The following is a 27,391-nucleotide window of genomic DNA, read 5'->3' on the forward strand; positions in this document are numbered from 1 at the left end:
AAAAAAAAAAAAAGTTGTTTGTCAGGAATGATCATTAGTTTACAGATATAACATCATTTAGTGATTGGCTATATACTGTTTAACTCTAGGGTGTATGGCATTTCTTTCTTTTCTTGAGAGGGAATCTCACTCTGTCGCCCAGGCTGAAATGCAGTGGTGCGATCTCAGCTCACTGCAACTTCAGCCTCCCAGGTTCAAGCAATTCTCATGCCTCAGCCTCCCAAGTGGCTGGGACTACAGGCATGCACTACTACGCCCGGCTAATTTTTTTTTCTTTTTTTCTTCAAGATGGAGTCTTTCTCTGTCGCCCAGGCTGGAGTGCAGTGGTGCGGTGTTGGTGTGGTCTTGGCTCACTGCAACTTCTGCCTTCCAGGTTCAAGCTATTCTCCTGCCTCAGCCTCCCAAGTGACTGGGATTACAGGTGCACGCCACCACACCCTGCTAATTTTTGTTTGTTTGTTTGTTTGTTTTTTAGATGGAGTTTTGCTCTGTCGCCCAGGCTGGAGTGCAGTGGTGTGATCTCGGCTCACTGCAACCTCCACCTCTCGCGTTCAAGCCGTTCTACTGCCTCAGCCTCCCAAGTAGCTGGGACTACAGGCGAGGGCCACTACATCTGGCTAATTTTTGTATTTTTAGTAGAGACCAGGTTTCACCACATTGGCTAGGCTGTTCTCAAACTCCTGACCTCGTGATCCACCCGCCTCAGCCTCCCAAAGTGCTGGGATTACAGGCGTGAGCCACCGCGCTTGACCTTTTTTTTTTTTTTTTTTTTGTATTTTTAGTAGAGATGGGGTATTACCATGTTGGCCGGGCTGGTCTCAAACTCCTGACCTCATGATCCGAACTCCTGACCTTCAGCCTCCCAAAGTGCTGGGATTACAGGCGTGAGCCACCGCACCCAGCTTAGTTTTTGTATTTTTAGTAGAGATGGGGTTTCACCATATTGCCAAACTGGTCTTGAACTCCTGACCTTGTGATCTGCCCACCTCAGCCTCCCAAAGTGCAGGATTACAGGTGTAAGCCACCATGCCCAGCCTGGGTATATGACATTTCATGCCTCTTTGGCATTGCTTAATCTAGAGCCCACATTGCAAGTGGTTTCAAGAGATAATTAGTTCAACTAGGAGTGAGATGTGACAGCTATCATATTTTAAGTGCTTCTCTGGGCCTCATAATTTAAAGGGGCTTGCATTTCTCAGATAAAACGGCTTTTTTTTTTTTTCCTTGCTCATGACTATAGTTAATAGTGTATTGTATACTTGAAATTTCCTAAGACAGTAGATCTTAAGTATTGCTATGGTCTAAATGCTGGTGTCCCCTACCCAGCCAAAATTCAAATGTTAGAACCCATCAAAGGGCAAAATTGCAATTAATTTAGTTCAAAATCTCAATTGAAAAAAAAAATTCTTAATTGGCTTTATTGCGATTCTAAGATCAGGCAACACTTTATTCCATAAAACAGAGTAAGTTTCAGATGAGCTGAGCAGCAGTTGGCTTTTATAGACAGAGAAGAGCTGAAGACAGCAGAAGCAAAGAACAAAGAGCTTCCTGGTCATTTCAAAACTATTTTTCTTGTAAGGTGGGCATCAAGGAGACAGAACAACAGAAAAGTAACTGATTAGTTACTTCAGACTAATTTTGTTTTACTTTTTCATTATTGTTATTTTTTATTTTTAATAGAGACAAGGTCTCACTGTATATAGCTCAGGCTGGTCTGGAACTCCTGGGCTCAACAATCGGCCTCCCAAAGTGCTAGGATTACAGGTGTGAGCCACCGCCCAGGACAAGGCCTTTTTTTTTTTTTTTTTTTTTTTTTTTTTTGAGCTGGAGTCTCACTCTGTTGCCCAGGCTGGAGTGCAGCAGCACTATCTCAGTTCACTGCAACCACTGCTTCTCTGGTTCAAGCGGTTCTCCTGCCTCTGTCTCCTGAGTAGCTGAGACTACAGGACCCCACCACCATGCCTGGCTAATTTTTTTTTATTTTTCATAGAAACAGGGTTTCACCATATTGGGCAGGCTGGTCTCCAACTCCTGGTCTCTAGTGATCCGCCTGCCTTGGGCTCCCAAAGTGCCAGTATTACATGCGTGAGCCACCATGTCCAGCTGGCTAATTCTTTTGTGTAAGGATTAAAGCAGTGGGGAACCTCATTGTCATGACAATTGAAGATCAAAACTGGCATGTTTGGGAAATGGGCTGTTATTTCTCTCCTGATTTCTCAAAAGACCAGGTAACACTTCAGTTTAGGTTGGGTGAAACTTTAGCATGGGTGACGCCAATTTGGTTTTTAGTCTTGTCTGTTGGGGCCTAGTGCTAGAGCCTAGTCCAAAACAATGGCCTTAGGGGCGCATGCCTGTAATCCCAGCTACTGGGGAGGCTGAGGCACAGGAATTGCTTGAACCTGGGAGGCGGAGGCTGCAGTGTGCCAAGATTGCGCTGCAAAAAAAAAAGAGCAAAACAGTGGTCTCCTATACTTTTTTTTTTCATTCGCTTCCCAGTGTATCCTCCACAGCAATAATTTTTATTTAACAAACCTAATACCCAATGTGATAGTACTATTTTATTTATTTTTTTTTTTGGAGGTCTAGTCCCACCAGTTGCCCAGGCTGGAGTGCAGTGGCGCGATCCCGGCTCACTGGACCTCAGCCTCCTGGTTTCCAAGTGATTCTCCTGCCTCAGCCTCCCCCGAAGCTGGGATTACAGGTGAGCACTACCAAGCCCGGCTAATTATCTTTTGGATTTTTAGTAGAGACAGTGTCTCACCATATTGCCCAGGCTGGTCTTGAACTCCTGAGCCCAGGTAATCTGCCCACCTCAGCCTCCCAAAGTGCTGAGATGACAGGTGTGAGCCACCATGCCTAACCTCAATGTGATAGGTGGGGACTTGGCACCTGGGGGAGAACAAGAGGAGGCACAGGACCCCAGAAAGTGTCCTGAGCAGGAGGCTTGTGTCCTTGGGGGCGGGGCACCAGCCCTGGTGCTGACCTGTCCTTGCCCTGACCTGGGCCTGTCCTGCTGGGCCAGGCAGGGGCTATGGCAAATGAGCGAGACAAGGTGGCCAGGCCATGAGCCAGGAACAGTGGGAGTCAGGAATGCCAGAAAGTGTGTGCCCGGGTGAGGAAACCCTCGATAGGGCCCATGCGGGATGGAAGGGAGCTGGTGGGGGAGCTGCCCACAGAGACAGGCCTGGGTGGCACTCAAGAGGTGTGGGGGTCAGGGCCCCAGACTCATGGCATGAGACAGAAATGGGTGTTGGGGGTCTGGTTGAGGTTGTTAACAAACTGCCAGGCTGGAGCTGGGGGTGTCTGGAGGGCCCAAGGTGTTATGGGATCAGGAAGTGGGGGACACTGGAGTGTTTATGGGGTGCTAGAACACCTGTGGGATGCACTGGTCTGAGTTGGGGGTGACAGTGGTTGGGACGTGGGAAGGTTGATTTGTATAGGCACAGGGGATTGTGGGAATGGGGGCTGGGAGGGTCTCAAAAATGGGGCCCAAGCTCAGGAGCAGGCAAATGAGGATGAGGGAGGGGATGCTGAAGGTTAGAATGAAGGCTCTGCCTCCTCTGAGCTTGGAGCCTGGGAAAGGGGCCAGGGTGGGTTTATGATGGTACAGGCAGTGCTGGGGGCTCCCAACAGGCCCCAGGCAAGGAAGAGGCTGCAGAATGCCCACTGTGCCATTGCAGAGCAATTACACTGAGACAGCAGTGTTTGCAACACAGAAAGAGCTTCATGATCACAGGGCACCTAGCAAGGTGATGGGAGGAGACCCTCAAATCCATCTCCTTGAAGAATTCTGGGCTGGGGTTGTTACCAGTGGAAAGCGTCTGAGTTACTGGTGGCGAATCTGTACAGGTCTGCAGCAACTTCAGTTCTTGCCTCCTCGGAAGAAAGAATTTGACTGAGGGGCATAAGGCAGAAAAAGAGATGGAGTTACGTTTCAGAGCAGGAGTGGAAGTTTATTTAAAAAGTCTTTAGAAAATGAAAGAAAGGAAAGTTTACTTGGAAGAGACCCCACTGGGCACCTGAAGGTCAAGAGCCCCGTTTAACTGTGATCCTAGGACTTTATAGGCTCGCCTCTTTCTCATGATTCTTCTCTTAGGGTGGGCTGCCCTCATGCTCTGTGCCCTCCTTACCCTTGGGAAGAGAGCATGCACAGTGTATTTAGGAAGTTGTATGCATGCCCATCTGAGGCTTTCTTCCCTTTTCCAGTGGAGTGTCCTGGAAAGGTCATACCTTGCCATTTTGTCTATTTTTTTTTTTTTTTTTTGATGGAGTTTTGCTCTTGTTGCCCAGGCTGGAGTACAATGGCATGGTCTCAGCTCACTGCAACCTCCACCTCCTGCGTTCAAGTGATTCTCCTGCCTCAGCCTCCTGAGTAGCAGGGAATACAGGTGTGTGCCACCACACCCAGCTAATTTTTGTATTTTTCGTAGAGACGGGGTTTCACCATGTTGGTCAGGCTGTTCTCGAACTCCTGACCTCAGGTGACCCACCCACCTCAGCCTCCCAAAGTGCTGGGATTACAGATGTGAGCCGCTGCGCCCGGCCTGCCATTTTGTCTCTTAATGCACATGCCCAGGAAGTTGCTTCTCCCTGGTGCCTGCATTCAATTAACACTTTAATGTTAACAGCTGTGGATCATCAGGAGCTTGTCTCACTCTGGTGCTCTGGCATGGACTGTGAGTTTTCATTTTTAGAGAGGCAATGGGATAACTGTCAAACCATCACCTGACATTCCTAGTGGGTGAGGGAGAAAAGCCCTCTCCTTCCCTGCTCATGTCTATCTAACTACCTGTAACAGGGTTTTTAAAGGGATCATGGAGGGTGAAGGGCTAGAAAATTGGTGTCATTGATTGGTTGGGGTAAAGGGGATTAAATTTTCAGGAGGTGGAAACTGCTTTCTTTTTTTTTTTTTCTGAGACGGAGCCTCACTGTGTCACCCAGGCTGGAGTGCAATGGTGCAATCTCAACTCACTGTAACCTCTGCCTCCCGGGTTCAAGTGATTCTCCTGCCTCAGCCTCTCAACCTCCAAGTAGCTGGGACTACAGACACATGCCACCACACTTGGTTAATTTTTGCATTTTTTAATAGAGACGCGGTTTCACTACCTTAGCCAGGCTGGTCTCGAACTCCTGACCTCGTGATTCGCCCGCCTTCATCTCCCAAAGTGCTGGGATTATAGGCATGAGCCACCGCACCCGGCCAAAACTGCATTCTTTAGTGAGTTCCTGTGGGGTCCTTCTGACAAGCTGGCATCAGCAGTTTCATTGGTGGCTGATGTGACACCTCAGTTCTTCTTGATTTAAAAGAATTTAAACGAGACACACAGCGAAAGAAGTGCAGCATAGAGTAATTTATTGCAAAGGAAAAAGAATATTTTGAAAGTTACGTGCAGAATGGACGGTATACCATGAGAGAGAGAGGATTCAAGGCAGGCTGCTCATAAGGGTGAGCCAGCAGACACTGGCAGTAGGGAGACTCCCTATATGGGAGTCTTACATGATTATTCATAAGGTGGTGGGAAGAGGTGTTGCTAGTAGGCATGTTCTGGGTGCACATGCGCAGTAGCTGTACATGCTTGTTCATATGTCACATGCCTCACTAGCATATTACATCTCCACGTAGGGCTGTCTTCTGCTATCATAATGAGCAAAATATCCGTTTGAGGACAGGTAACATCAAAATGCTCATGCTGTCTATGGGGGAAATTCCCTACTGAAGATAGCTTTGCTTGAATGAGCTCAATTACAATGCGAATGCTGAGGCTCACTGTGTTGACTGTGCGGGTGCCATGGTCGCTGCATCCCGAGAACACGGTCACTTCCTTAACTACCTATCCTGCCTCAGTTTCACTGGTGCGCAGGACCTGAAAGAATATCTCGAATGGAAACGTTAACGTTTTATAATGTTCAAGTTGTTATCTATAGAGCAGTGAAGGGGAACTATGACCTTGTGACAGGGTCTATGTGACTCTGGAGCAACAGGCAGCAAACAGCTCTGAGCAAGTGGGTCAGAGAGCAGTTGACTCCATGACCAATGCTGTATGTGCGACAAGCTGGGCTGATTTGCATGTTGCCCCCTCCCTTCTTCCCTGAGTAATTTTATAAAGTTGATAGGGAAGGTTTCAGTGGGATCTTGGCCAGTCTCATAAAGGAGGCTGTTCTGAGGGGCTGGGAAGGAGGCCTCATGAGAGGAGGAAGGGCTCCCAGGGAAGGGCTTGGGCCAGGGTGCCTGATGCTGGGGTGGAGTGGAGGGCACTACTAGCTTCAGCATGTGCAAAGAAGAAGGCTTGGGGATTCTGAGTGGTTGGGGTGGTACTGTGGGAGGGGGATCACCTGCAGAGAAGGGGCAACAGGAGGTGGGAGGCCCTGGTAAAGATTCAATTCCCCAAGTGGCCCAGATGCTCTCAAAATGGCTTGCCTCAGGCACTGTCCACCACCAAAAAAATCTCAGTACTCTCTCTTGCTATTTAATCAGATAAAGCCCCAGGATCTGAAGCCCCAGGTTCAGATCCTGCCTTGCCATTGGCTTGCAGGATCTATGACCTTGGCAAATGGCTTTGCCCCTTGCCTCAATTTCTTTTTCTGCAGAATGTGACAGGAATGTTCTCTACTTCCTGGTGGTGTTTAAAATATTAAATCATAATTAGCTCTAATAGCTAACACATTGAAGCCTGATGCCCAGGGCGTGATGCATGATTGTTAATTCCTCCCAACAAGATGCGATTGTTGCTATACCCATTGTATAGATGAGGAAATTGAGACCTGGGACCCCTGAGATACACACACACACACACACACACACACACACACACACACACACACACACACACACACATCACGAGGTGTTTGGGAAGTGACTGTCATGATGGTGGCACCCTCATTAATGGGATTGGTGCCCTTATAAAACAGGTTGAAGAGAACTGCCTCACTCCTTCCACTAGGTAGGACACAAGATGGTGCCATCTATGAGGAACAGGCCCTCACCGGACACCAGATCTGCTGGTGCCTTGATCTTGGATTTCCTAGCCTCCAAAACTGTGAGCAATACATTTGTTTTTTGTAAATTACCCAGTCTTAAGACATTTTGTTACAGCAGTTGAACAGACTAAGACAAGTGTCCTCACTACCGAAAAAAAAAAAAAAAGAGAGAGAGAGAAAGATGTGAGGTGACAGATAGGTTAATTACCTGGATTGCAGGAATCCTTTCACAGTGTGTTCATATACACATATCAAAACACCATGTTGGGTTGGCACAATGGTTCCCGCCTATAATCCCAGCACTTTGAGAGGCCAACGTGGGAGTGTAACTAAGCAGGTTAGCAGCTTAGCCTCAAATCTTAAGACTTTTTTTTTCCTTTCCCCCTTTCTCCTCCCCCAACGAGTCTCAAGATATAACTCTGAGACCAGCTGCATACGTTCCTTTCATCTTGAAATACAGCCTCGGAATGTGCTGAACCTCCACGCCCTTTCTTTTCCCATTCTATGCTTTCATGCCTCGTGTACATGTATTTACCTAGATGCTTGTTAAGTACACACCATTACCTGGTCATACATTTCCTTCAGCTTCAGGGGCTGGATCTGGATATGGACCAGACACCTCTAGCCACAATGATGGCACTGGCTCCTTCACCAGATGAAACAATACTTCAAGACAAGCCATTGGAGCAGGTCACGCCACCCGACAACTCCTAGTTCTGCTGCCTCTTCTGCACTCCAAACTCTCCAAAAACTCCTGGATTCCCTTCACAAATTGAAGAGTGGAAATATTTGCAAATAATTACACTCACTCCTCCCCTTGCTAGCATGGATAATAAAACTCACTCTCTTTATCACACCTCACTCTTATTATATTGGCTTCTTTTTACAAGTGGCAAGCAGTTGGACCCTTTTACTGATTACAGGAGGATCACTTGAGGCCAGGAGTTCGAGACCAGCCTGGGCAACATAATAAGACCCTGTTTCTGCAAAAAGTTAAAAATTAGCTGGGCATGGTGGCAAGTGCCTATAGTCTCAGCTACTCAGGAGGCTGAAGTGGGAGGATGGGTTGAGCCCCCAGGGGTTTGAGGCTGCAATAAGCTATGATAGTGCCACTGCACTCCAGCCTGGCCAGAGCCTGACTCTTAAAACAAAAACAACCCTCACCCCCACCCATCACTGTGTACACTTTATTTTTTGAGATAGGGTCTCACTCTGTTGTCCAGGCTACAGTGCAGTAACAACCTTGGCTCACTGCAACCTCCACTTCCCAGGTTCAAGTGATTCACCCACCTCAGCCTCCCAAGTAGCTGGGACTATAGGTGCACACCACCACGCCTGGCAAATTTTTGTATTTTTTGGTAGAGATGGAGTTTTACCATGTTGGCCAGGCTGCTCTCGAACTCCTGACTTCAAGTGATCCACCCACCTCGGCCTCCCAAAGTGATGGAATTACAGGCGTGAGCTACCGTGCCTAGTCCACGTTGTACACTTGAAATATGCTTTTAAAAACCATGCCCATTGGACTTGGGTATTGGTTACGTGGTGGTTCCCTTTAAAATTATTCATGATGGTCAGGTGCAGTGGTGCATGCCTGTAATCCCAGCACTTTGGGAGAGGCCAAGGTGGGAAGATTGCCTGAGCCCAGGAGTTTAAGACCAGCAGGGGCAACACAGGGAGACACCATCTCTTTTTTTTTTTTTTTTTTTTTGAGACTGAGTTTCGCCCTTTCACCCAGGCTGGAGTGCGGTGGCATGATCTCGGCTCACCACAACCTCCGCCTTCCAGTTTCAAGTCATTCGCCCACCACAGCGTCCCAAGTAGCTGGGATTACAGGCGCGTGCCACCACACCTGGATAATTTTTATTTTATTTTATTTTATTTTATTTTATTTTATTTTATTTTTTTTATTTTATTTTATTTTATTGAGACGGAGTATAGCTCTGCAGCCCAGGCTAGAGTGCAGTGACACGATCTCGGCTCACTGCAAACTCCACCTCCCAGGTTCACGCCATTCTCTTGTCTCAGTCTCCCGAGTAGCTGGGACTACAGGAGTCCGCCACCACACCCCGCTAATTTTTTGTATTTTTAGTAGAGACGGGGTTTCATCATATTGGTCAGGCTGGTCTCCAACTCTTGACCTCAGGCGATCTGCCCGCCTTGGCCTCCCAAAGTGCCGGGATTACAGGCATAAGCCACCTCACCCGACCTCTATTTTAAAATAAATAAATGAATCATTGTGGAGCATGTGAGTTTAATGACCTTTTCTGTGTATTTTACAAAGTTCACAGTGTGCATGGGTTGAAAATGAAAAGAAAGATGCCTGTCAAATAACTAATAAAGACTAACTAGGCTGGGCCCGGTTGCTCATGCCTGTAATCCAAGCAGTTTGGTAGGCCAACATGAGTGGATTGCTTGAGACCAGGAGTTTGAGACCAGCCTGGGCAACATGGTGAAACCCTGTCTCTGCAAAAATACAAAAATGAGCTGGGCATGGTGGCATGTGTCTGCAGTCCCAGCTACTCAGGGGGCTGAGGTGGGAAGATCACTTGAGCCTTAGAGATAGAGACTGTAGTGAGCCGAGATCATGTCACTGCCACTGCACTCTAGCCTAGGTGACAGAGTTAGATCCTGTCTCAAAAAAAAAAAAAAAAAAAAAAAAGAAGAAATGTCAAGAGGCTGATAGGTAATCTGAACCCCTGTGGTGCTTTTTAAAATTTTTCATGTTATTAAAACATTTTTTTGCCAGGTACAGTGGATCACGCCTATAATTCCGGCACTTTGGGAGGCCAAGCCGGGTGGATCACCTGAGGTCAGGAGTTCAAGACCAGCCTGACCAACACGGCAAAACCCCATCTCTACTAAAAATACAAAATTTAGCTGGGCATGGTGGTGGGCGCCTGTAATCCCAGCTACTTGGGAGGCTGAGGCAGGAGAATCACTAGAACCCAGGAGGTGGAGGTCGCAGTGAGCCAAGATTAAGCCATTGTAGTGTAGCCTGGGCAACACAGTGAGACTCCGTCTCAAAAAAAATTGTTTTTATAAGATGGTGTCCCACTATGTTACCCAGGCTGGTCTTGAACTCCTAGGCTCAAGCAATCCTACTGCCTCAGCCTCCCATGTAGCTGGGATTACAGGCATGTGCTTCTACACCCACTGGCTCATCTGTGGTGCTTCTGAATCTAATATTCACCAGCCTAAATTTCTAAGAATGGGCAATAGGGTCCCTAAGGTCTCAAAAGGGCGTCAGCAGACTCAAGTTTGGGATCCAGCATCTACTAAAACAGGTTTTAACTATTGCACTTTTCTAAGAGAGTCACATATAATTGCAAGAGAAAAGATAAAACAGTATGAACTGAAATTTTGTGTTGTGCCCTGGCATCTTGGGGTGGGACTTGGCCAGGCCAGCTATGAGGCACTGTCCCAGATTGCATCATCTCTAAGAGTTCTCAGAGCCTCGGGTCGTGTGTACTCTAAATGGGGCTCCGTGCCCTGCACTGGCATTCTTGTGGAAGTTTGGACAGACGTGGCACCAGCTGCATTGGTGGGTTGCAGAGTACCACAGGAGGTAGCTTCATCTCAGGATATCAGCTCTCTACTGTAGGTCTGGTTATATTCTACTGCTACAAAACCATGAATTCCTTCAGAAAAAAGGTGCCTGAAGCTGGCAGCGGTGGCTCACACCTGTAATTTCAGCACTTTGGGAGGCTGAGGCAGGAGGATTGTTTGAGCTCAGTAATTCAAGACTAGCCTGGGTAACACTGGGAGACCCCATCTGTACAAAAAATTAAAAATTAGCCAGGCATGGTAGTGTATGCCTGTGATCTCAGCTGCTAGGGAGGCTGAGGTGGGAGGGTAGCTTAAACCTACAAGGTTGAGGCTGCAGTGAGCCGTGACTGTGCCACCGCACTCCAGCCTGGGCAACAGAGTGAGACCCTGCCTCCAAAAAAAAAAAAAAAAAAAAAACCAGAAAGGAAAGAATAATAAATTAAGGCTTTTTTTCTTTTAATTACAACTAAGGTTTAAGAAAAATCAAGTTTATTGTAGAACTATTTATATCAAGTAATATAAATATTGTCTTTCTTTTTTTTTTTTTTTTTTTGAGACAGTATCTTGCTGTCACCCAGGCTGGAGCACAGTAGCACGATCTCGGCTCACTGCAACCTCTGCCACCCAGGCTCAAGCAGTTCTCCCACCTCAGCCTCCCAAGTAGCTGGGACTATAGGCATGCGCCACCGTGTCTGGCTATTTGTTTGTAGAGACTGGGTTTTGCCATGTTGCCCAGGCTTGTGTTGAACTCCTGAGTTCAAGCAATCCACTGGTCTTGGCCTCCCAAAGTGCTGGCGTTACAAGTGTGAGCCACCACACCAAGCCTAAATTGTTATTTAATTTCACATTTATCATTGTAAAAATCACTTATGTAATTCCTCTAACTAATGTTTTATCAGCTTTTGAAACACTTAAATCCTAAAGGTTCATATGTATAAACAGGAACGTAAAATTTATTTGCACTAGGAGAATCCTTATTAATCCAAGAAGATATCAAAGAAAAAAGTATTTGTTTTGAAAATTTTTAGTAGTTTTATATCTAACTAGTAATCAGTTTATAGGCAAGATGTTAACTTCCATTCTTAAATGAGAAACTCAAATCTGATATACTTTTTATATTATGTGCTTTTCTTCCACAGTAGGTAATCATTTAATTAATTAACTAATTAATTAATTTTTGAGGCAGAGTCTTCCTTTGTTGCCCAGGCTGGAGGACAAGAGTGCAATGTCGGCTCACTGCAACCTCTGTCTCCCGGCTTCAAGCAATTCTCCTGCCTCAGCCTCCCGAGTAGCTGGGACTACAGGTGCACGCCACCACGCCTGGCTCATTTTTTGTATTTTTAGTAGAGATGGGGTTTCGCCCCGTTGGCCAGGCTGGTCTCAAACTCCTGACCTCAAGTGATCTGCTCACCTTGGCCTCCCAAAGTGCTAGGATTACAGGTGTGAGCCACCACGCCTGGCTCATTTATACTCATTCAGTAAATAACTATTGAACTCCATTTATGTACCAGACACTGTTAATTGATGTTACTCACTTTTCCTTTCAGAACTAAAGCCTTATCAGTTGTGTGTTCAGATAGGAAGAAGAGACTTTTTCCACTTCTTCTGTTTTCTACAGTTACTCCCTTCCCAAACTGATCAAGTGTACAGTTTATAAAAATCTTCAAAACTCATTCTTACTGGTAACTTCATTTTAATAATGAGGGGGAGAGACTTTAAGTAGTTATTAAAAAGAAAAGAATGAATACACATACACACACTAAATGTGGCAGATGTTTCCAGGAGAGATTAGCAACAGAGAGGCCACATGATCAATAAAATTTACACTTTTGCTGGGATTGTCCCCTCTTGGCCACCCAAGTGTTTGTGGAAGAAAGTCTGGAGTTGTTTCCAAGCATCCACCTGAGCCATGGCATGAGCCCTGGGCTCCCCTCCGAAGATAATAGCACTGCCCACCAAGGCATGCAGGGAAGCCCGGCACAGCGGGAAGTAAGGAGGCTCAATATAGTGTCCCGCCCCTGCGTAACAGATGATCTGGGGCTTTCTCCTCCCATGGGCCTGCAAGCGTTTACAGGCCTCATTAGCATAGAACTCACTCTTCCAGTTGTGGTCATCCTGACCTACCAGGAACAGGAAGGTGCTCTCTGCCCTTTCCACAGGAATGAAGCTCTTCTGGTCAGGTCCTTCCAAAGGGCTGTTCAGGACATCCACAATGTCTGCATAGCCATCTTTGGTCACCTTGATGCGATTTCTGTTGACGCCCACCGGGGGCAGGGTCTCACCCTTGTAGTGTAAGGTTCCCCCAACATTGGCCACAGAGCCATTGATGATGACAGCAGCCGTGATGCCCTTCAGGAAAGAGGCCATGGAAAGGCAGAGCTCACCCCCTTTGGAAACTCCAAGCAGCCCAACTCCTGGACCTCTTACCTGAGAAAGGGACAAGGAAAAAGAAGAATGACTCCACAAACAGTGGAATACGGTGAGTTGTGCCCACCCTGGAAGTTACTTGAACCTGAGTCTGAATCTGGGTTCTACCATTTACCCAGATTTGCAACTTTGGGAATTTACCTCCCCTCTATCTCTTCCTTTCCATAATTTCTCCATCACCACTCTTGGTGATAACCATGTGGAAGATCTATCAGCTAACTACTCTGGTTTCTCAGTTCCTGAATCTCATATCTCCCATGATCTTTTTCTCTCTCCCACCTGAGCCACCCATTCCCACTGTCATAACTAAACTGAGTCATCATCAACAAGTACATCATCTCAAGGCCGGGCATGGTGGCTCACACCTGTAATCCCAACACTTTGGGACACTGAGGCGGGTGGATTACTTGAGGTCAGGAGTTTGAGACCAGCCTGGCCAACATAGTGAAACTCTGTCTCCACTAAAAAAAAAAAAATACAAAAATTAGGCCGGGCATAGTGGCTCATGCCTGTAATTCAGCACTTTGGGAGGCCAAGGCGGGTGGATCATTTGAGGTCAGGAGTTCAAGACCAATCTGACCAACATTGTGAAACCCCACTTCTACTAAAAATACAAAAAATTAGCCGGGTATGGTGGCAGGTGCCTGTAATCCCAGCTATTGGGAGGCTGAGGCACAAGAATCACTTGAAATTGGGAGGTGGAGGTTGCAGTGAGCCAAGATTGCACCACTGGACTCCAGCCTGGCAACAGAGTGAGACTCCATCTGAAAGAAAGGAAAGAAAAGAAAAGGAAAGGAAATAAAAGAAAAGAAAAGAAAGTGAGAAAGAAAGAAGAAAGAAAGAGAGAAACTGTCTATAAGAAGTGACTTAAAAAGGTAGTGTGTGTTGGGGTAGGGAATGGCTGTCATGAATGGGCCAACTTCTGTGAACACGCAGACCATTCAAGAAGAGACCTGATACATCATAGCCCGTAAATCTGAGAGAAGAGCTAACCTCAGGATGACTGAGCAAGTAGTTCACGGCTTCTTCAAAGTACTCCAGATGGAGGATGTCCATGGTCTTGGGGAGGTCTTCATAGTTATAATAAGCCAGAGCCAGCACAGCAAAACCCTTCCCAGCCAGCAGACTAGCCCGATACTCCAGCAGGCCACCTCCAGTTCCAAACATGTCCACAATCCCAGGAAAGGGCCCAGGTTCTTGGGAAGAAACAAAACAAAACGCAAAGCTAAGCTATTCCTGAAACAGCTGGATGGTTTCTTATCAAGTTAAATACACACTTACCATACATGTGACCCAGCAATCCCACTCCTAGGTTATATTCCCACGAGAAATGAAAACCTGTGTTCGTCCAGAAACTTCTGGCAAGTGTTGATAGTGACTTTACTCATTATAGCCAAAGACTGGAAACAACCCATATGTCCTTTGACTGGTGAATGAATCCATTTAATGGTGCGCCACCAAGAAACAGCAAGAAAGACTGCTACGTACAAGACACAAATGCCTCTCCAGTGCACTCAACAGAATGCACTTATTCAACGGAGACAGACTCAAAACGGTACTCATTCCAAATTACTCCACCCACTGAATATTTTTACCATTTACATTAAAGGTTTGTATTTCACACAAGAAAAATAAAGAATAATATGGCCAGGCCCGGTGGCTCACGCCTGTAATCCCAGCACTTTGGGAGGCTAAGGCGGGCGGATCACGAGGTCAGGAGATTGAGGCCATCCTGGCTAACACGGTGAAACCCCATCTCTACTAAAAATACAAAAAAACTAGCCAGGCGTGGTGGCGGGCACCTGTAGTCCAAGCTACTCGGGAGGCTGATACAGGAGAATGGCATGAACACAGGAGGCAGAGCTTGCAGTGAGCTGAGATTGCGCCACTGCACTCCAGCCTGGGCGACAGAGTGAGGCTCTCTCTGAAAAAAAAAAAAAAAAAAAAAAAGAATAATAACGCAGGCTGGGTGCAGTGGCTCACTCCTGTAATCCCAGCCCTTTGGGAGGCTGAGACAGGTGGATCACCTGAGATCAGGAATTCAAGACCAGCCTGGCCATCATGGTAAAACCCCGTCTCTACTAGAAATACAAAAATAGCCAGGTGTGGTGGCGGGCACCTGTAATCCCAGCTACTTGGGAGGCTGAGGGAGGAGAATCGCTCAAACCCGGGAGGCGGAGGTTGCAGTGAGCCAAGATTGCGCCACTGCACTCCAGCCTGGGGGAAAGAGCCAGATGCTGTCTCAAGAGAAAAAAAAAAAAAAGAATGTAAACACCTTATGGGCAACACTTTAAGAAATAGTTCAGTGCTGATACCCTCAAACTATCAAAGTCCCACAGACCCCATGCCCTTTCCTTACTTTCCAGTATCCTGGACTTTCTGTGTATCACTCTCTTGGTTTTCTTTATAGTATTACCACTTAGATATGTACCTTAAACAATATTTTATTTTGCCTATTTTTTGAATTGTATCTAAATGGAATGATACTAAATGTGTTCTTCTAGGGTTTGACTGTTTCACTCAACAGTGGTTTGGAGATTCATCCATGCTGATTCTTTTTTTCCTTCTTTTATTTTGTATATCTTGATAGATGTTGATTCTTGTAGCTGTAGTTCCATCACTTTGACTGCTGGAAATATACCTCAGTTTATTAATCTGTTCTATTGTTGATGGACATTTGGGCTGCTTCCAGTTGGCTTTGCTCTTTTTTTAAATTAACCCAGACTGCTCATCTGCAATGGCTTTCCTCTTATAAGGAATATGCCTCCTGGTGCACATGTACCAGTAGAATAAGATACTTAACTGTGTAAGTTAAGACACATTGTTTCCCAGAGTAGATGAACATGTTCACTCCTTCTAGCAGCGTGGAGTTTCCTTTCCTCCACACACTGGTCAGCAGTTGGTAATGCTGGCTTCTAAAAGTCTGCCATCTCTCAGGGTGTGAAATGTACTCTGTTGTTTTATTTTGCATTTCTTTGATTATTAATAAGGATAAGCATCATTTCATTTTTACATTGGCTGATTGCTCTTTATGTAATAAAAGTATCCAGTAACCTCAAATTTCCATTGGACAGCAAGAGGCCTTCCTATTGTAAATGCTAATTTACATAAACCTGAACATACTGTGGGAGTTGAAAGAAAAGTTGCAAAAATGAGAAACTTAAAAGAGCATTTGGCCGGGCGCGGTGGCTCAAGCCTGTAATCCCAGCACTTTGGGAGGCCGAGACGGGCGGATCACGAGGTCAGGAGATCGAGACCATCCTGGCTAACACGGTGAAACCCCATCTCTACTAAAAAATACAAAAAACTAGCCGGGCGAAGTGGCGGGCGCCTGTGGTCCCAGCTACTCGGGAGGCTGAGGCAGGAGAATGGCGTAAACCCCGGAGGTGGAGCTTGCAGTGAGCTGAGATCCGGCCACTGCACTCCAGCCTGGGCGACAGAGCCAGACTCAGTCTCAAAAAAAAAAAAAAGAGCATTTGTGGGCCCCATGTCCCTAGGATCCCGAAAAACCCCAGTGCCCCAGCAGCCATGAGCACAGCCCAGGCGTGTGCTGATGGACAGGGACCGCGTGCTGGCAGCTTCCAGACGGCCTCCTGCGGGGCTTCAGCCGCCCCTCCTCAGGGAGCTGCCTGTGACACTGCAGCAGCGCAGCAGCTTCCTGGTCTGGAAGCAGTACCGCACCCTGCTGCCCGACCTGGTGGATAAAGAGGCCCACGGGTGTGAAGCCCTAGGCTTTTCCCTAGACGCGGAGCCCAATCACGGAGGGCCTTGCGAGAGATGAAGCACATGCAAAACACAGAGGTCTACATACTGCACCAGCCCCTGCCCAAGTATGACCACTGTGTGCGTGAGAAGCACCGCTGGGTAGAGCAGCACCTGGAGCCCCAGCTTGTGGAGCAAATTATCCTGACAACGGACAAGACCGTGGTCTTTGGGGACTTGCTCACTGATGACAACCATACCATTCGAGGCCAAGAGGAGAGGCCACAATCAGTACCTGGTCCTACCCTGCACAAGGTGGCGGCTGCCCTCCTGGAGTGACAACAGGAGGGAGATCATAGACAGGCAGCGGGGAGCTAGGCAGCAGGAACGAACAGGCCCTGCAGGGGGCAGCATCTGCAGCTGGAGCAAGGGCGGGCAGGCAGGCACCGTAACCTCCGTGCCCTCACAGGCCCAGCCACCTGGCACCTCCTGGCTGCCATGGAAATACAGTGAGAAAACCAGTTGAAATTCTTTTTATTAAAAAAATGGCTTCCTGGTCAATACATAAGAACATTAAAAAATTGAAACAACTTGAAAATTTTTGTTGTTGTTGTTGTTGTTTTACTTTGTTTTGTTTTGTTTTTTAGATGGAGTTTCACTCTTTCTTGTCCCCCAGCCTGGAGAGCAGTGGCGTGATCTCAGCTCACTGCAACCTCTGCCTCCCGGGTTCCAGCGATTCTCCTGCCCTGGAGAGCAGTGGTGTGATCTCAGCTCACTGCAACTCTGCCTCCCGGGTTCCAGCGATTCTCCTGCCTCAGCCTCCTGAGTAGCTGGGACTACAGGCGTGCACCACCCCGCCTGGCTAATTTTTGTATTTTTAGTAGAGAGTGGGTTTCACCATGTTGGCCAGGCTGGTCTAGAACTCTTGATCCGCCTGCCTCGGCCTCCCAAAGTGCTAGGATTACAGGCGTTAGCCACTGCGCCCGGCCTGTTTTTTGTTTGTTTTTAATATTATAAGTGTCTTTTCCCTTGCCTTACAATGTCTTTTCTTTTTTTCTTTCTTTTTTTTTTCTTGAGACGGAGTCTAGCTCTGTCGCCCAGCCTGGAGTGCAGTGGCGTGATCTCGGCTCACTGCAAACTCCGCCTCCCGCGTTCAAGCCATTCTCCTGCCTCAGCCTCCCAAGTAGCTGGGACTACAGGCTCCCGCTACAACGCCGGCTAATTTTTTGTATTTTTAGTAGAGACGGGGTTTCACCGTGGTAGCCAGGATGGCCTCGATCTTCTGACGTCGTGATCCGCCCGCCTTGGCCTCCCAAAGTGCTAGGATTACAGGCCTGAGTCACCGCTCCCGGCCCTTACAATGTCTTTTAACTGAACACTAGGTTGAGGGACCTCTCAGTTTTGGAGTGGCAGAGGCACGTCCCCAGCCAGCTTTCCGTTCCATTCCTGTCTCCTTACACTAACCTTCGGAATGTTGGAAGCTACATCCTTTCTCTGTGTGAAAAGCGCAGGCACGAAAAAATAAAAAATAAAAAAGTAAGTGTAACTCCCCTCAGAGGGCCGGGCGCGGTGGCTCACCCTGTAATCCCAGGTCTTAGGGAGGCAGAGGTGGGAGGATAGCTTGAGACTAGGAGTTCGAGACCCGCTTGGGCAATATAGCCCGGGGGTGGGGGGGGGCGGGGAGAGACACACACATACACACACACACACACATACACGCGAAAAGCGTGGCGGGAGGGACGAGGGGGAGACACACACACACACACACACGAAGTGAAAAGCGCAGGTACAGGGTTGAGCAGACGGGAACAAGTATCAGAGGTGACTCACCTGGAGGCAGGAAAAGAGTCCCGCGCACCCGGCCCGCGCGCACCGGCTCGCGCCGCACCCCTGGCGGGAGGAAGTCACGCTCGTGCCGCGCCCGGCACAGCAGCCGCCCGGGCTCGGGGTCGTGGCCCTCCAGCACCTCCAGCTCCACCGCCAAGGGCGTTCGCACGTCGCGCTTGACCAGCCGCAGCAAGGGTTTCTCGGGCTCCAAGGCCCAGAGCAGCCCCATGGGCTCAAGCCCCGCGAAGCTGCCGCCCAGCGCGGGCTCGCGCTCCAGGTCCAGCTCGCCGCGGGCGTCGGCGCGGTAGCGCGCGTGGGCCTGGAAAAGCGCGCCCTTCTCGTCTCGCAGGGACGCGCGCAGCGTGACCGGCTGCTCCGGGGCTAGGCCGCGCACGGCGATTCGCACCGGCTCGTCCCAGCAGCAGCGGCCGGCGGGCTCCAGGATCAGCATCGCTGCCATCGGAGCAGGACCCTAAATGACCCGGTCAACTTGCCTCATCTGTGGAGACCCCAGCAACTGCGCCCAACTCTTCCTCCAGGACTGCAGTAGCAGGCTAAGCGCCCCCTAGGGCAGAACTGTCTGTTAATGTGAGCTGGGAAGGCCAGAGTCCAACGGATCGGCCAGAGTCCTGCCGATCAGCCATACCAAATACAGACACACTTGAACTTGCTTAAAGTCTCCTGTGTTGAAACCTCCACTTTATGTTGGAAAGCAGCTTCCTAGTTTTGCGTTTCAGAAGCTTGCTGTCTCGCGGAATGAGCTGGACCAGGGCTAGTTGGTCCCAGCTACTCGGGTGGCTGAGGCAGGAGAATGGGGTGATTCCGGGGGGCGGAGCTTGCAGTGGGCCGAGATTACACCACTGCCCTACAGCCTGGGCGACAGAGTGACAGTCCGTCTCAAAAAAAAAAAAAAAAAAAAAAAGGCCGGGCGCGGTGGCTCAAGCCTGTAATCCCAGCACTTTGGGAGGCCGAGACGGGCGGATCACGAGGTCAGGAGATCGAGACCATCCTGGCTAACACAATGAAACCCCGTCTCCACTAAAAATACAAAAAAATTAGCCGGGCGTGGTGGCGGCGCCTGTAGTCCCAGCTACTCGGGAGGCTGAGGCAGGAGAATGGCGGGAACCCGGGAGGCGGAGCTTGCAGTGAGCAGAGATCGCGCCACTGCCCTCCAGCCTGGGCGACAGAGCGAGACTCCGCCTCAAAAAAAAAAAAAAAAAAAAACCAGGCAGCTAGCAGCCTCCAGGCGCCAAACTCCTGATGGCGAAGAGGAATGCAGGACTGAAGTTGGTTTTGATCACTTTGTTGAAGAATTCACACTCATTACTAATCATAGGGCTTTTCTGTCAAAATCTGCACCATGATGTTTTCCTTGTGTGTTCTCTGTATATGCCTATCCTCCACATCAATCCCACACCGAAGGGTGTTGACTTCTTACTAGCTGTGTGACCTCTGAGCTTCATTCCCTACAAGTGTAAAAATAGTCAAATGAGGTAATAGTTATTAATTTCTCGAACTCCTGACTTTGTGATCTGCCCGCCTCGGTCTCCCAAAGTGCTGGGATTTACAGGCGTGAGCCACTGCGCCCGGCAAATAGTTGTTATTTTCTTACACTGGTTTCTCATTTTTGTTCCAGTCAGGCAAGTGTTAACTCTTTTTTTTTTTTTTTTAAGAGACAGTGTCTCACTATGTTGCCAGCCTGGAGTACAGCAGCGGTTTACCATCACTGCACACTTACAAGCCTCAAACTCCCTGGGCTCAAGCCATCTTCCTGCCTCAGCCTCTCAAACACCTCAAGGGACTACCGGCGCTCCCCATGCATCGGGCTTTTTTCTACTTTTTCATAAGCTATTGGTTCCAACCAGAGGTGGGTTTTGTTTGTTTTGTTTTGTTTTGTTTTGTTTTGTTTTCCATCAAGCTTAAGCTTTAGACCCCTCCCAAGCCCTCATACCTGATTTTATGATTTCCTATCTTTGTAATTAGAGAAACCTACAAATGCATAAGCTTCAAACCCACAAAACCTGTGTTTGCCTCTGCTCCTAATAAGGCTGTCCTGGAGGTAAGCCTTTTTATCTCGTTCCAAATGCTCTCATGTCCCATGTCATTATCATACAATTAATTCCCTGTTAGTTCTAATTACCTTCGTATAGGTTCTGTGGCATACATCAAGTATATTCTGTGCATAGAAGTCTCAGGAACTAAAGAAGGTAATATAATAGTAGCTAATTGTTAATATTTACAAGAACCCTATTAGTAAATTAAGAGAATTTAACTGATTTTCTGAAGATTGTACAGCTAGAAAGTGGAAGTTGGGCGAGGTGGCTCACGCCTGTAATCCCAGTTTACTTGGAGGCTGAGGTAGCAGGGTTGCTTAAGGCCAGGAGTTTGAGACCAACCTGGATAAGACCCTGTCTCTAAAAAGAAAAAAGGGCCTGGTGTGGTGACTCACGCCTGTAATCCCAGCACTTTGGGAGGCCGAGGCGGGCAGATCACGAAGTCAGGAGATCAACACCATCCTAGCTAACACGGTGAAACTCCGTCTCTACTAAAACAAAACAAAACAAACGAACAAACAAAAATACAAAAAATTAGCCGGGTGTGGTGGCAGGAGCCTGTAGTTCCAGCTACTTGGGAAGCTAAGGCAGGAGAATGGTGTGAACCCAGGAGATGGAGCTTGCAGGAAGCTGAGATGGCCCCACTGCACTCCAGCCTGGGCGACAGAGTGAGACTCCATCTCAAAAAAAAAAAAAAGAAAAGAAAAGAAAAAGGGAGAGGACTCATACCTCTGAAATCTGATTTTCAAGCCTGGACTCTGAACAACTATGCTTTAACTGTCTCTCACAGGTTGGAAAAGAAACTCATATATTGGTGGATGTATAAACTGGTATGACCTTTTCATGGCAATCTATGCAAAAATATTTAAAAGATCCATTCTCTCTGACTCACAGTTCCACATCTAGGGATTTCTTTTTTTTTTTTTTTTTTCCCCAATAGAAACCGTGCTACTTTATTAAAATACTGAGTTTTATTCCACATGTATATTTTTGTCTCCTCACCATTTCCATGTCTGACCACCACTACTACTATGTCCTATCATAACATTCCATACATACTTAAAACCTAGCAAAGGGTGGAGTTCCATCTTTAAAAACTAAACAGGCATTTTGGACAACACATTCTTGGCAATGGAATCTGGACAACATTTATCAAATATGGTAGGGAAAGTTCTCAGTCTGCATTATAAAAAGGACAGCCAGATATCAACTGTTACAGAAATGAAATAAGATGGAAAATTTTTACAAATTGTTTTAACTATTTTCTTAAAGAGACTTCCTCCACTGCCAGAGATCTTGAATAGCCTCTTGGTCAGTCATCTGGAAGCAATTCTTCACATAATTGATGAACTTGACTTCCACTTTGGGAAGAGAACCACCTTTTTCTATACTTGCTTGCATCTTTGCTTTAATGTCTTCTACAGAACTAGGTCCTTTTGGTGTTTTAGGAGTTTTTTCCTGTTTTTTGAAGGATTCTTGTCGTTTTGATCTTGGTGCTGATGATGGTTTTGAGTCTTTTCCATTATGATTTGACTTTTGTGCATTTTTGGCTGGAGTATCTCATATGGATTTCTTCACTGGTGCTTTTTCTTCAGCTTCCTTATCAAAATCATCATATCATCTTCATCATCATTATCTTCATCATCATCATCATCTTCAGCAGCAGCAAGTTTTACTTTTTCTGTGGAAACTTGCTACCACCTCCAGGGTCAAACTGCTTTCCAGATATACTTAAGAGTTTCACATTCTCCTTCTCTTCATCTTCTGACTCTGCATCTTCCTCCACAGCTACTAAATGCTGTCCACTAATATGCACTGGCCCTGAACCACACTTCAACCTTAAGACCACTGGTGGTGTTATTTCAAAGCCCCCAAGGGAAACCGTTGGCTGTACAGACATTTTCAAAGTTGCCAGTGTTACTTTAATTGGACTGCCTTCGTAATTAATTGCCTCTGTTTCAACAATGGGCAATTCATCCTTTGCACCAGCCCCTAAACTGACCGTTCTTAAAGATAACTGGTACTCATTTTCATCATTATCCACCTTAAAGTGATCATCTTTGTCAGCCTTTAGTTCATAACTGACAAGATAGTTCTGGGTCCTCAGGGGCTCACGTCCATGTCCATCAAATGTTCCATCAGGTGGCGGCACGCACTTAGGTGGGAGAGAAGGTGGACGGAGATAAACGAATGCTGCTCCAGAGAACAGCCGCGCAGGATGGAATCATACCCTAGGAATTTCTTTTAAGTAAAGCTTCACGAATGTGTGTAAATATTTGGCTACAAGGATGGTTATCATATCATTTTAATAGAGAAAAAATTAGAAACAAGTTGGCAATATGAATTTGGTTTAACCAGTTTAATTGTGATGTCATAAATGAAAGCAGTGTAGCCATTTAAAGTTATATAGCAGAAGAATATATGATGAGCATTTTTCCATGAAACTGATGAAAAAAGCAGGTTAGAGAACAGTATAAATATACTTTTTACCAAGATATTAACATATTTTTTAAAAAGACTAGTCAAACACTACCCCAGTAGCTGGGTGCAGTGGTGCATGCCTGAAGTTCCAGCTGTTAGGAGGGAGGCCTAGGCAGGAGATTGCTTGAGCCCAGGAGGAGTTCAATACCAGCTTGGGCAACAGAGCAATACCTCATTTCTAAAAAAAAAAAAAAAAAAAAGCAGAAAAGAAAGATAAGACATGAAAATTAAAAAACACACACATCTAACTACTTCAAACTGTTATTCCTTGAGCCTTGTGGTTTTATGCATAGTATTTGTTTATTTGTTTGTTTTTTAAGACGGGTGTCTCACTGTGTTATCCGGGTTGGAATGCAGTGGTGCGATCATAGCTCACTACAGCTTTAACCTCCCAGGTCCTCCCACCTCAGCCTCCCGAGTACCTGGGACCACAGGCATGCACCACCACACCTGGCTAATTTTTTAGATTATTTGTACAGATGAGGTCTCCCTATGTTGCCTGGTCTCGAACTCCTGGGCTTAAGCAATCCTCCCACCTTGGCCTCCCTGAGTGTTGGAATTATACACATGAGCCACTACACTCGGCCGTGTTTCTTTTTTTAATTCTTTTTTTTTTCAAGGCAGAGTCTTGCTTTGTCGCCCAGGCTGGAGTGCAGTGGTATGAGCTCAGCTCACTGCAACCTGTGGCCCTCAGGTTCCAGCAATACTCCTGCCTCAGCCTCTTGAGTAGCTGGGATTATAGTCACGTGCCACCACAGCCAGCTGATTTTTGTATTTTTAGTAAAGATGGGGTTTCACCATGTTGGCCAGGCTGGTCTTGAACTCCTGACCTTGTGATCTGCCTTTTTCAGCCTCCCAAAGTGCTGGAACTACAGGCATGAGCCACCGTGTCTGGCCTTAACTCTTATTTTTTTAGAGACTAGGTCTTGCTCTGTCACCCAGGCTGGAGTGCAATGGCACCATGATAGTTCATTGCAGCCTTGCACTCCTGGGTTCAAAGGATCCTCCCACCTCCTCTTCCCAAACAAGTGACCCTCCCACCTCATCCTCCCAAAGTGCTGGAATTACAGGCATGCATGGCCTCATTTTAACTTTTTTTTTTTTTTTTTTTTCCAGAGACAGGGTCTTGCTACGTTGCCCAGACTGGTCTCGAACTCTGGCCTCGAGTGATCCTTCTGCCTTGGCCTCCCAGAGTGCTAGTATTACAGGCAGGAGCCGCTGGAACAAGCCCATTTTAACCATTTTTAAGTGTACAAGTCAGTGACACTAAGTACATTACATTGTTGTACAACTGTCACCATTATCCATTTCCAGAACTTTTGGAGTCTCACTCTGTCCCCTAGGCTGGAGTGCAGTGGCACTCTGCAACCTCCGCCTCCGGGTTCAAATGATTATCCTGCCTCAGCCTCCCAAGTAGCTGGGAATAGAGGCGCCCACCACCACACCCAGCTAATTTTTGTATTTTTAGTAGAGATGGGGTTTCACTGTGTTGGCCAAGCTGGACTCGAACTCCTGACCCCAAGTGATCTGCCTGCCTCGGCCTCCGAAAGTGCTGGGGTTATAGACGTGAGCCACCAGGCCTGGCTCAGAACTTTTACATCATTCCACAATGAAACTCTTTACCCATTAATCTATTGTGGGAACCCACCCCCAATATTTCAACGTAGGTTCTCTTTTCCATAAGTGTCAGCTGGCTGAGAAATAAAGAGAGACAGTACAAAGAGAGGAATTTTACAGCTGGGCTGCCAGGGGTGACATCACATATCAGTAGGACTGTGATGCCTGCCTGAGTCTCAGACCAGCAAGCTTTTATTAAGGGTTTCAAAAGGGGAGGGGGTGTAAGAACAGGGAGTAGGTACAAAGAGCACATGCTTCAAAAGGCAAAAGCAGAACCACTAATAAGGGTCTAACAAAGATCACATGCTTCTGAGGGAACAGGACAAAGAGCAAAAGCAGAACCACTCACAGGGGCCCAACAAAGATCACAGGCAGAGGGCAAAAGCAGAACCACTGATAAGGGTCCAACAAAGATCACAAGGCAAAGGGCAAAAGCAGAACCACTGGTAAGGGTCTATGTTCAGCAGTGCACGTATTGTCTTGATAAACATCTTAAACAACAGAAAACAGGATTTGAGACCAGTGAACCAGTCTGACCACAAATTTACCAGGGTGGAGTTTTCCCAACCCTAGTAAGCCTGAGGGTACAGCAGTAGACCAGGGTGTATCTCAGTCCTTATCTCAACAGCACAAGACAGACATTCCTAGAGTGGCCATTTATAGACCTCCCCCCAGGAACACATTCCTTTCCCAGGGTATTAATATTAATATTCTTTGCTAGGAAAAGAATTTAGCGATATCTCTCATACTTGCACATCTGTTTATAGGCTCTCTGCAAGAAGAAAAATATGGCTCTTTTTGCCTGACCCCGCAGGCAGTCAGACCTTATGGTTACCTTCCCTTGTTCCATAAAAATGGCTGTTATTCTGTTCTTTTTCAAGGTGCACTGATTTCATATTGTTCAAACACACGTTTTACAAACAAGTGTATAGTTAACACAGTTATCACAGTGGTCTGAGGTGATGTACATTCTCAGCTTACGAAGATAACAGGATTAAGACATTAAAGACAGGCATAAGAATTTATAAAAGTATTATTTGGGAACTGATAAATGTCCATATTAAGATGAAATCTTCACAATTTATGTTCCTCTGCCACGGCTCCAGCCAGTCCTTCCATTCGGGGTCCTTGACTTCCCGCAACATTAAACAATAACTCCTCATTCCCCCCTGCCACCAGCCCCTGGCAACCACTATTCCACTTTCTGTCTCTGAATTAGACTACTTTAGGTACCTCATAAAGTGTAATTATACAGTATTTGTCCCTTCGTGTCTGGCTTCTTTTGCTTAGCATATGGTCTTCAAGGTTCTTCCATATACTTACAGCATATCATAACTTCACTCTCCCCAGAAATTTTGCTCTGTCACCCAGGCTCTGGAGTGCAGTGGCAAGATCATGGTTCACTGTAGTCTCAACCTCCCAGGTGCAAGTAATCCTCCCATCTTAGTCTCCCCAGTAGCTAGGACTACAAACATGTGCCACCTCACCTGGATACTTTTTAAGTTTTTTGTAGAGATGGGGGTCTCACTTTGTTGCCCAGGCTGGTCTTGAATTTCTAGATTCAAGCAATCTTCCTACCTCAGCCTCCCAAAGTGCTGGGATCATAGCCATGCACCACCTCACCCAGCCATTTCATTCCTTTTTTTTGAGACAGAGTTTCACTCTTGTTGCCTCAGCTGGAGTGGAGTGGTACAATCTTGGCTCACTGCAACCTCCCGGGTTCAAGTGATTCTCTTGCCTCAGCCTCCCGAGTAGCTGGGACTACAGGTGTGTGTCACCACACCTGGCTAATTTTTGTATTTTTAGTAGAGACAGGGTTTCACTGTGTTGGCCAAGCTGGTCTCAAACTCCTGACCTCAAAGTGATCCTCCCGCCTCAGGCTCCCAAAGTGCTGGGATTACAGGCATTTGCCACCTTGCCTGGCCCATTTCATTGCTTTTTTTTTTTTTTTTTTTTTTTTTTTTTTGAGACGAAGTCTCGCTCTGTCACCCAGGCTGGACCACAATGGCATGATCTTGGCTCACTGCAACCTCCACCTCCTGGGTTCAAGAGATTCTCCTGCCTCAGCCTCCCGAGTAGCTGGGATTACAGGCGCCCACCACCATGCCTGGCTAATATTTGTATATTTGGTAGAGATGGGGTTTCGCCATGTTGACTGGGCTGGTCTTGAACTTCTGACCTCAGGTGATCCACCCTCTTGGCCTCCCAAAGTGCTGGGATTACAGGCATGAGCCAGTGCACCCGGCCCATTTCATTCCTTTTTAAGGCTGAATAACATTCTGTTGTGTATCTTCCACATATTGTTTATCCATTCATTCATCGATGGACATTTGGATTGTTTCCACCGTTTGGCTATTGTGAGTATGCTGTTATGAACATGGGTATACAAATATCTGTTAAAGTCCCTGCTTTCAATTCTTTTGGATATATACCCAGAAGTAGAATTGCTGGATAACATAGTAATTCTATATTTAATTTTTTGAGGAACCTTCAACAAGGTTTTGATTTATTTTATTAGAGACAGGGTCTCCCTCTGTCACCTGGGCTGGGGTGCAGTAGTGCCATCATAGCTCACTGCAGCCTCAAACTCCTGGGTTCAAATGATCCTCCTGCCTCAGCAGGGTTATAATATTTTATTTTTTTTAGTCTTTACTTTTCTTTTCTTTTCTTTTCTTTTTTTTTTTTTTGAGATTGAGTCTTACTCTGTTGCCTAGGCTGGAGTGCAATGGCCCGATCTTGGCTCACTGCAAGCTCCACCT

At 46.9% G+C, this 27,391-nt stretch overlaps 2 protein-coding genes and 1 pseudogene across 4 annotated transcripts in view; 1 reads left to right on the plus strand and 2 right to left on the minus strand.

Moving 5' to 3' along the window:
• LOC126959533 (acyl-coenzyme A thioesterase 1) overlaps positions 1–19,291 on the minus strand; it is a 41,097-nt gene extending 21,806 nt beyond the window's left edge. The window contains exons 1-3 of one of the 3 annotated variants that reach the window (XM_050798834.1): positions 18,484–18,955; positions 13,945–14,147; positions 12,201–12,951 (exon numbers count right to left, since the gene is read on the minus strand). In XM_050798834.1, coding sequence (XP_050654791.1) covers positions 12,346–12,951; positions 13,945–14,147; positions 18,484–18,940 — 1,266 coding nt within the window. In that variant the 5' untranslated portion in view covers positions 18,941–18,955 and the 3' untranslated portion in view covers positions 12,201–12,345. Of the gene's footprint in view, positions 1–12,200; positions 12,952–13,944; positions 14,148–18,483 lie in introns of those variants that run through there. The other 2 variants (XM_050798832.1, XM_050798833.1) reach the window with 2 other exon arrangements.
• HEATR4 (HEAT repeat containing 4) overlaps positions 1–27,391 on the plus strand; it is a 95,298-nt gene that overhangs the window by 14,785 nt on the left and 53,122 nt on the right. The window lies entirely within an intron of this gene.
• On the minus strand, positions 21,509–22,841 carry LOC126959556 (nucleophosmin-like; annotated as a pseudogene).

This window comes from Macaca thibetana, chromosome 7 (assembly GCF_024542745.1).
Source record: "Macaca thibetana thibetana isolate TM-01 chromosome 7, ASM2454274v1, whole genome shotgun sequence".
In the NCBI taxonomy this organism is placed as follows: Eukaryota; Metazoa; Chordata; class Mammalia; order Primates; family Cercopithecidae; genus Macaca; species Macaca thibetana.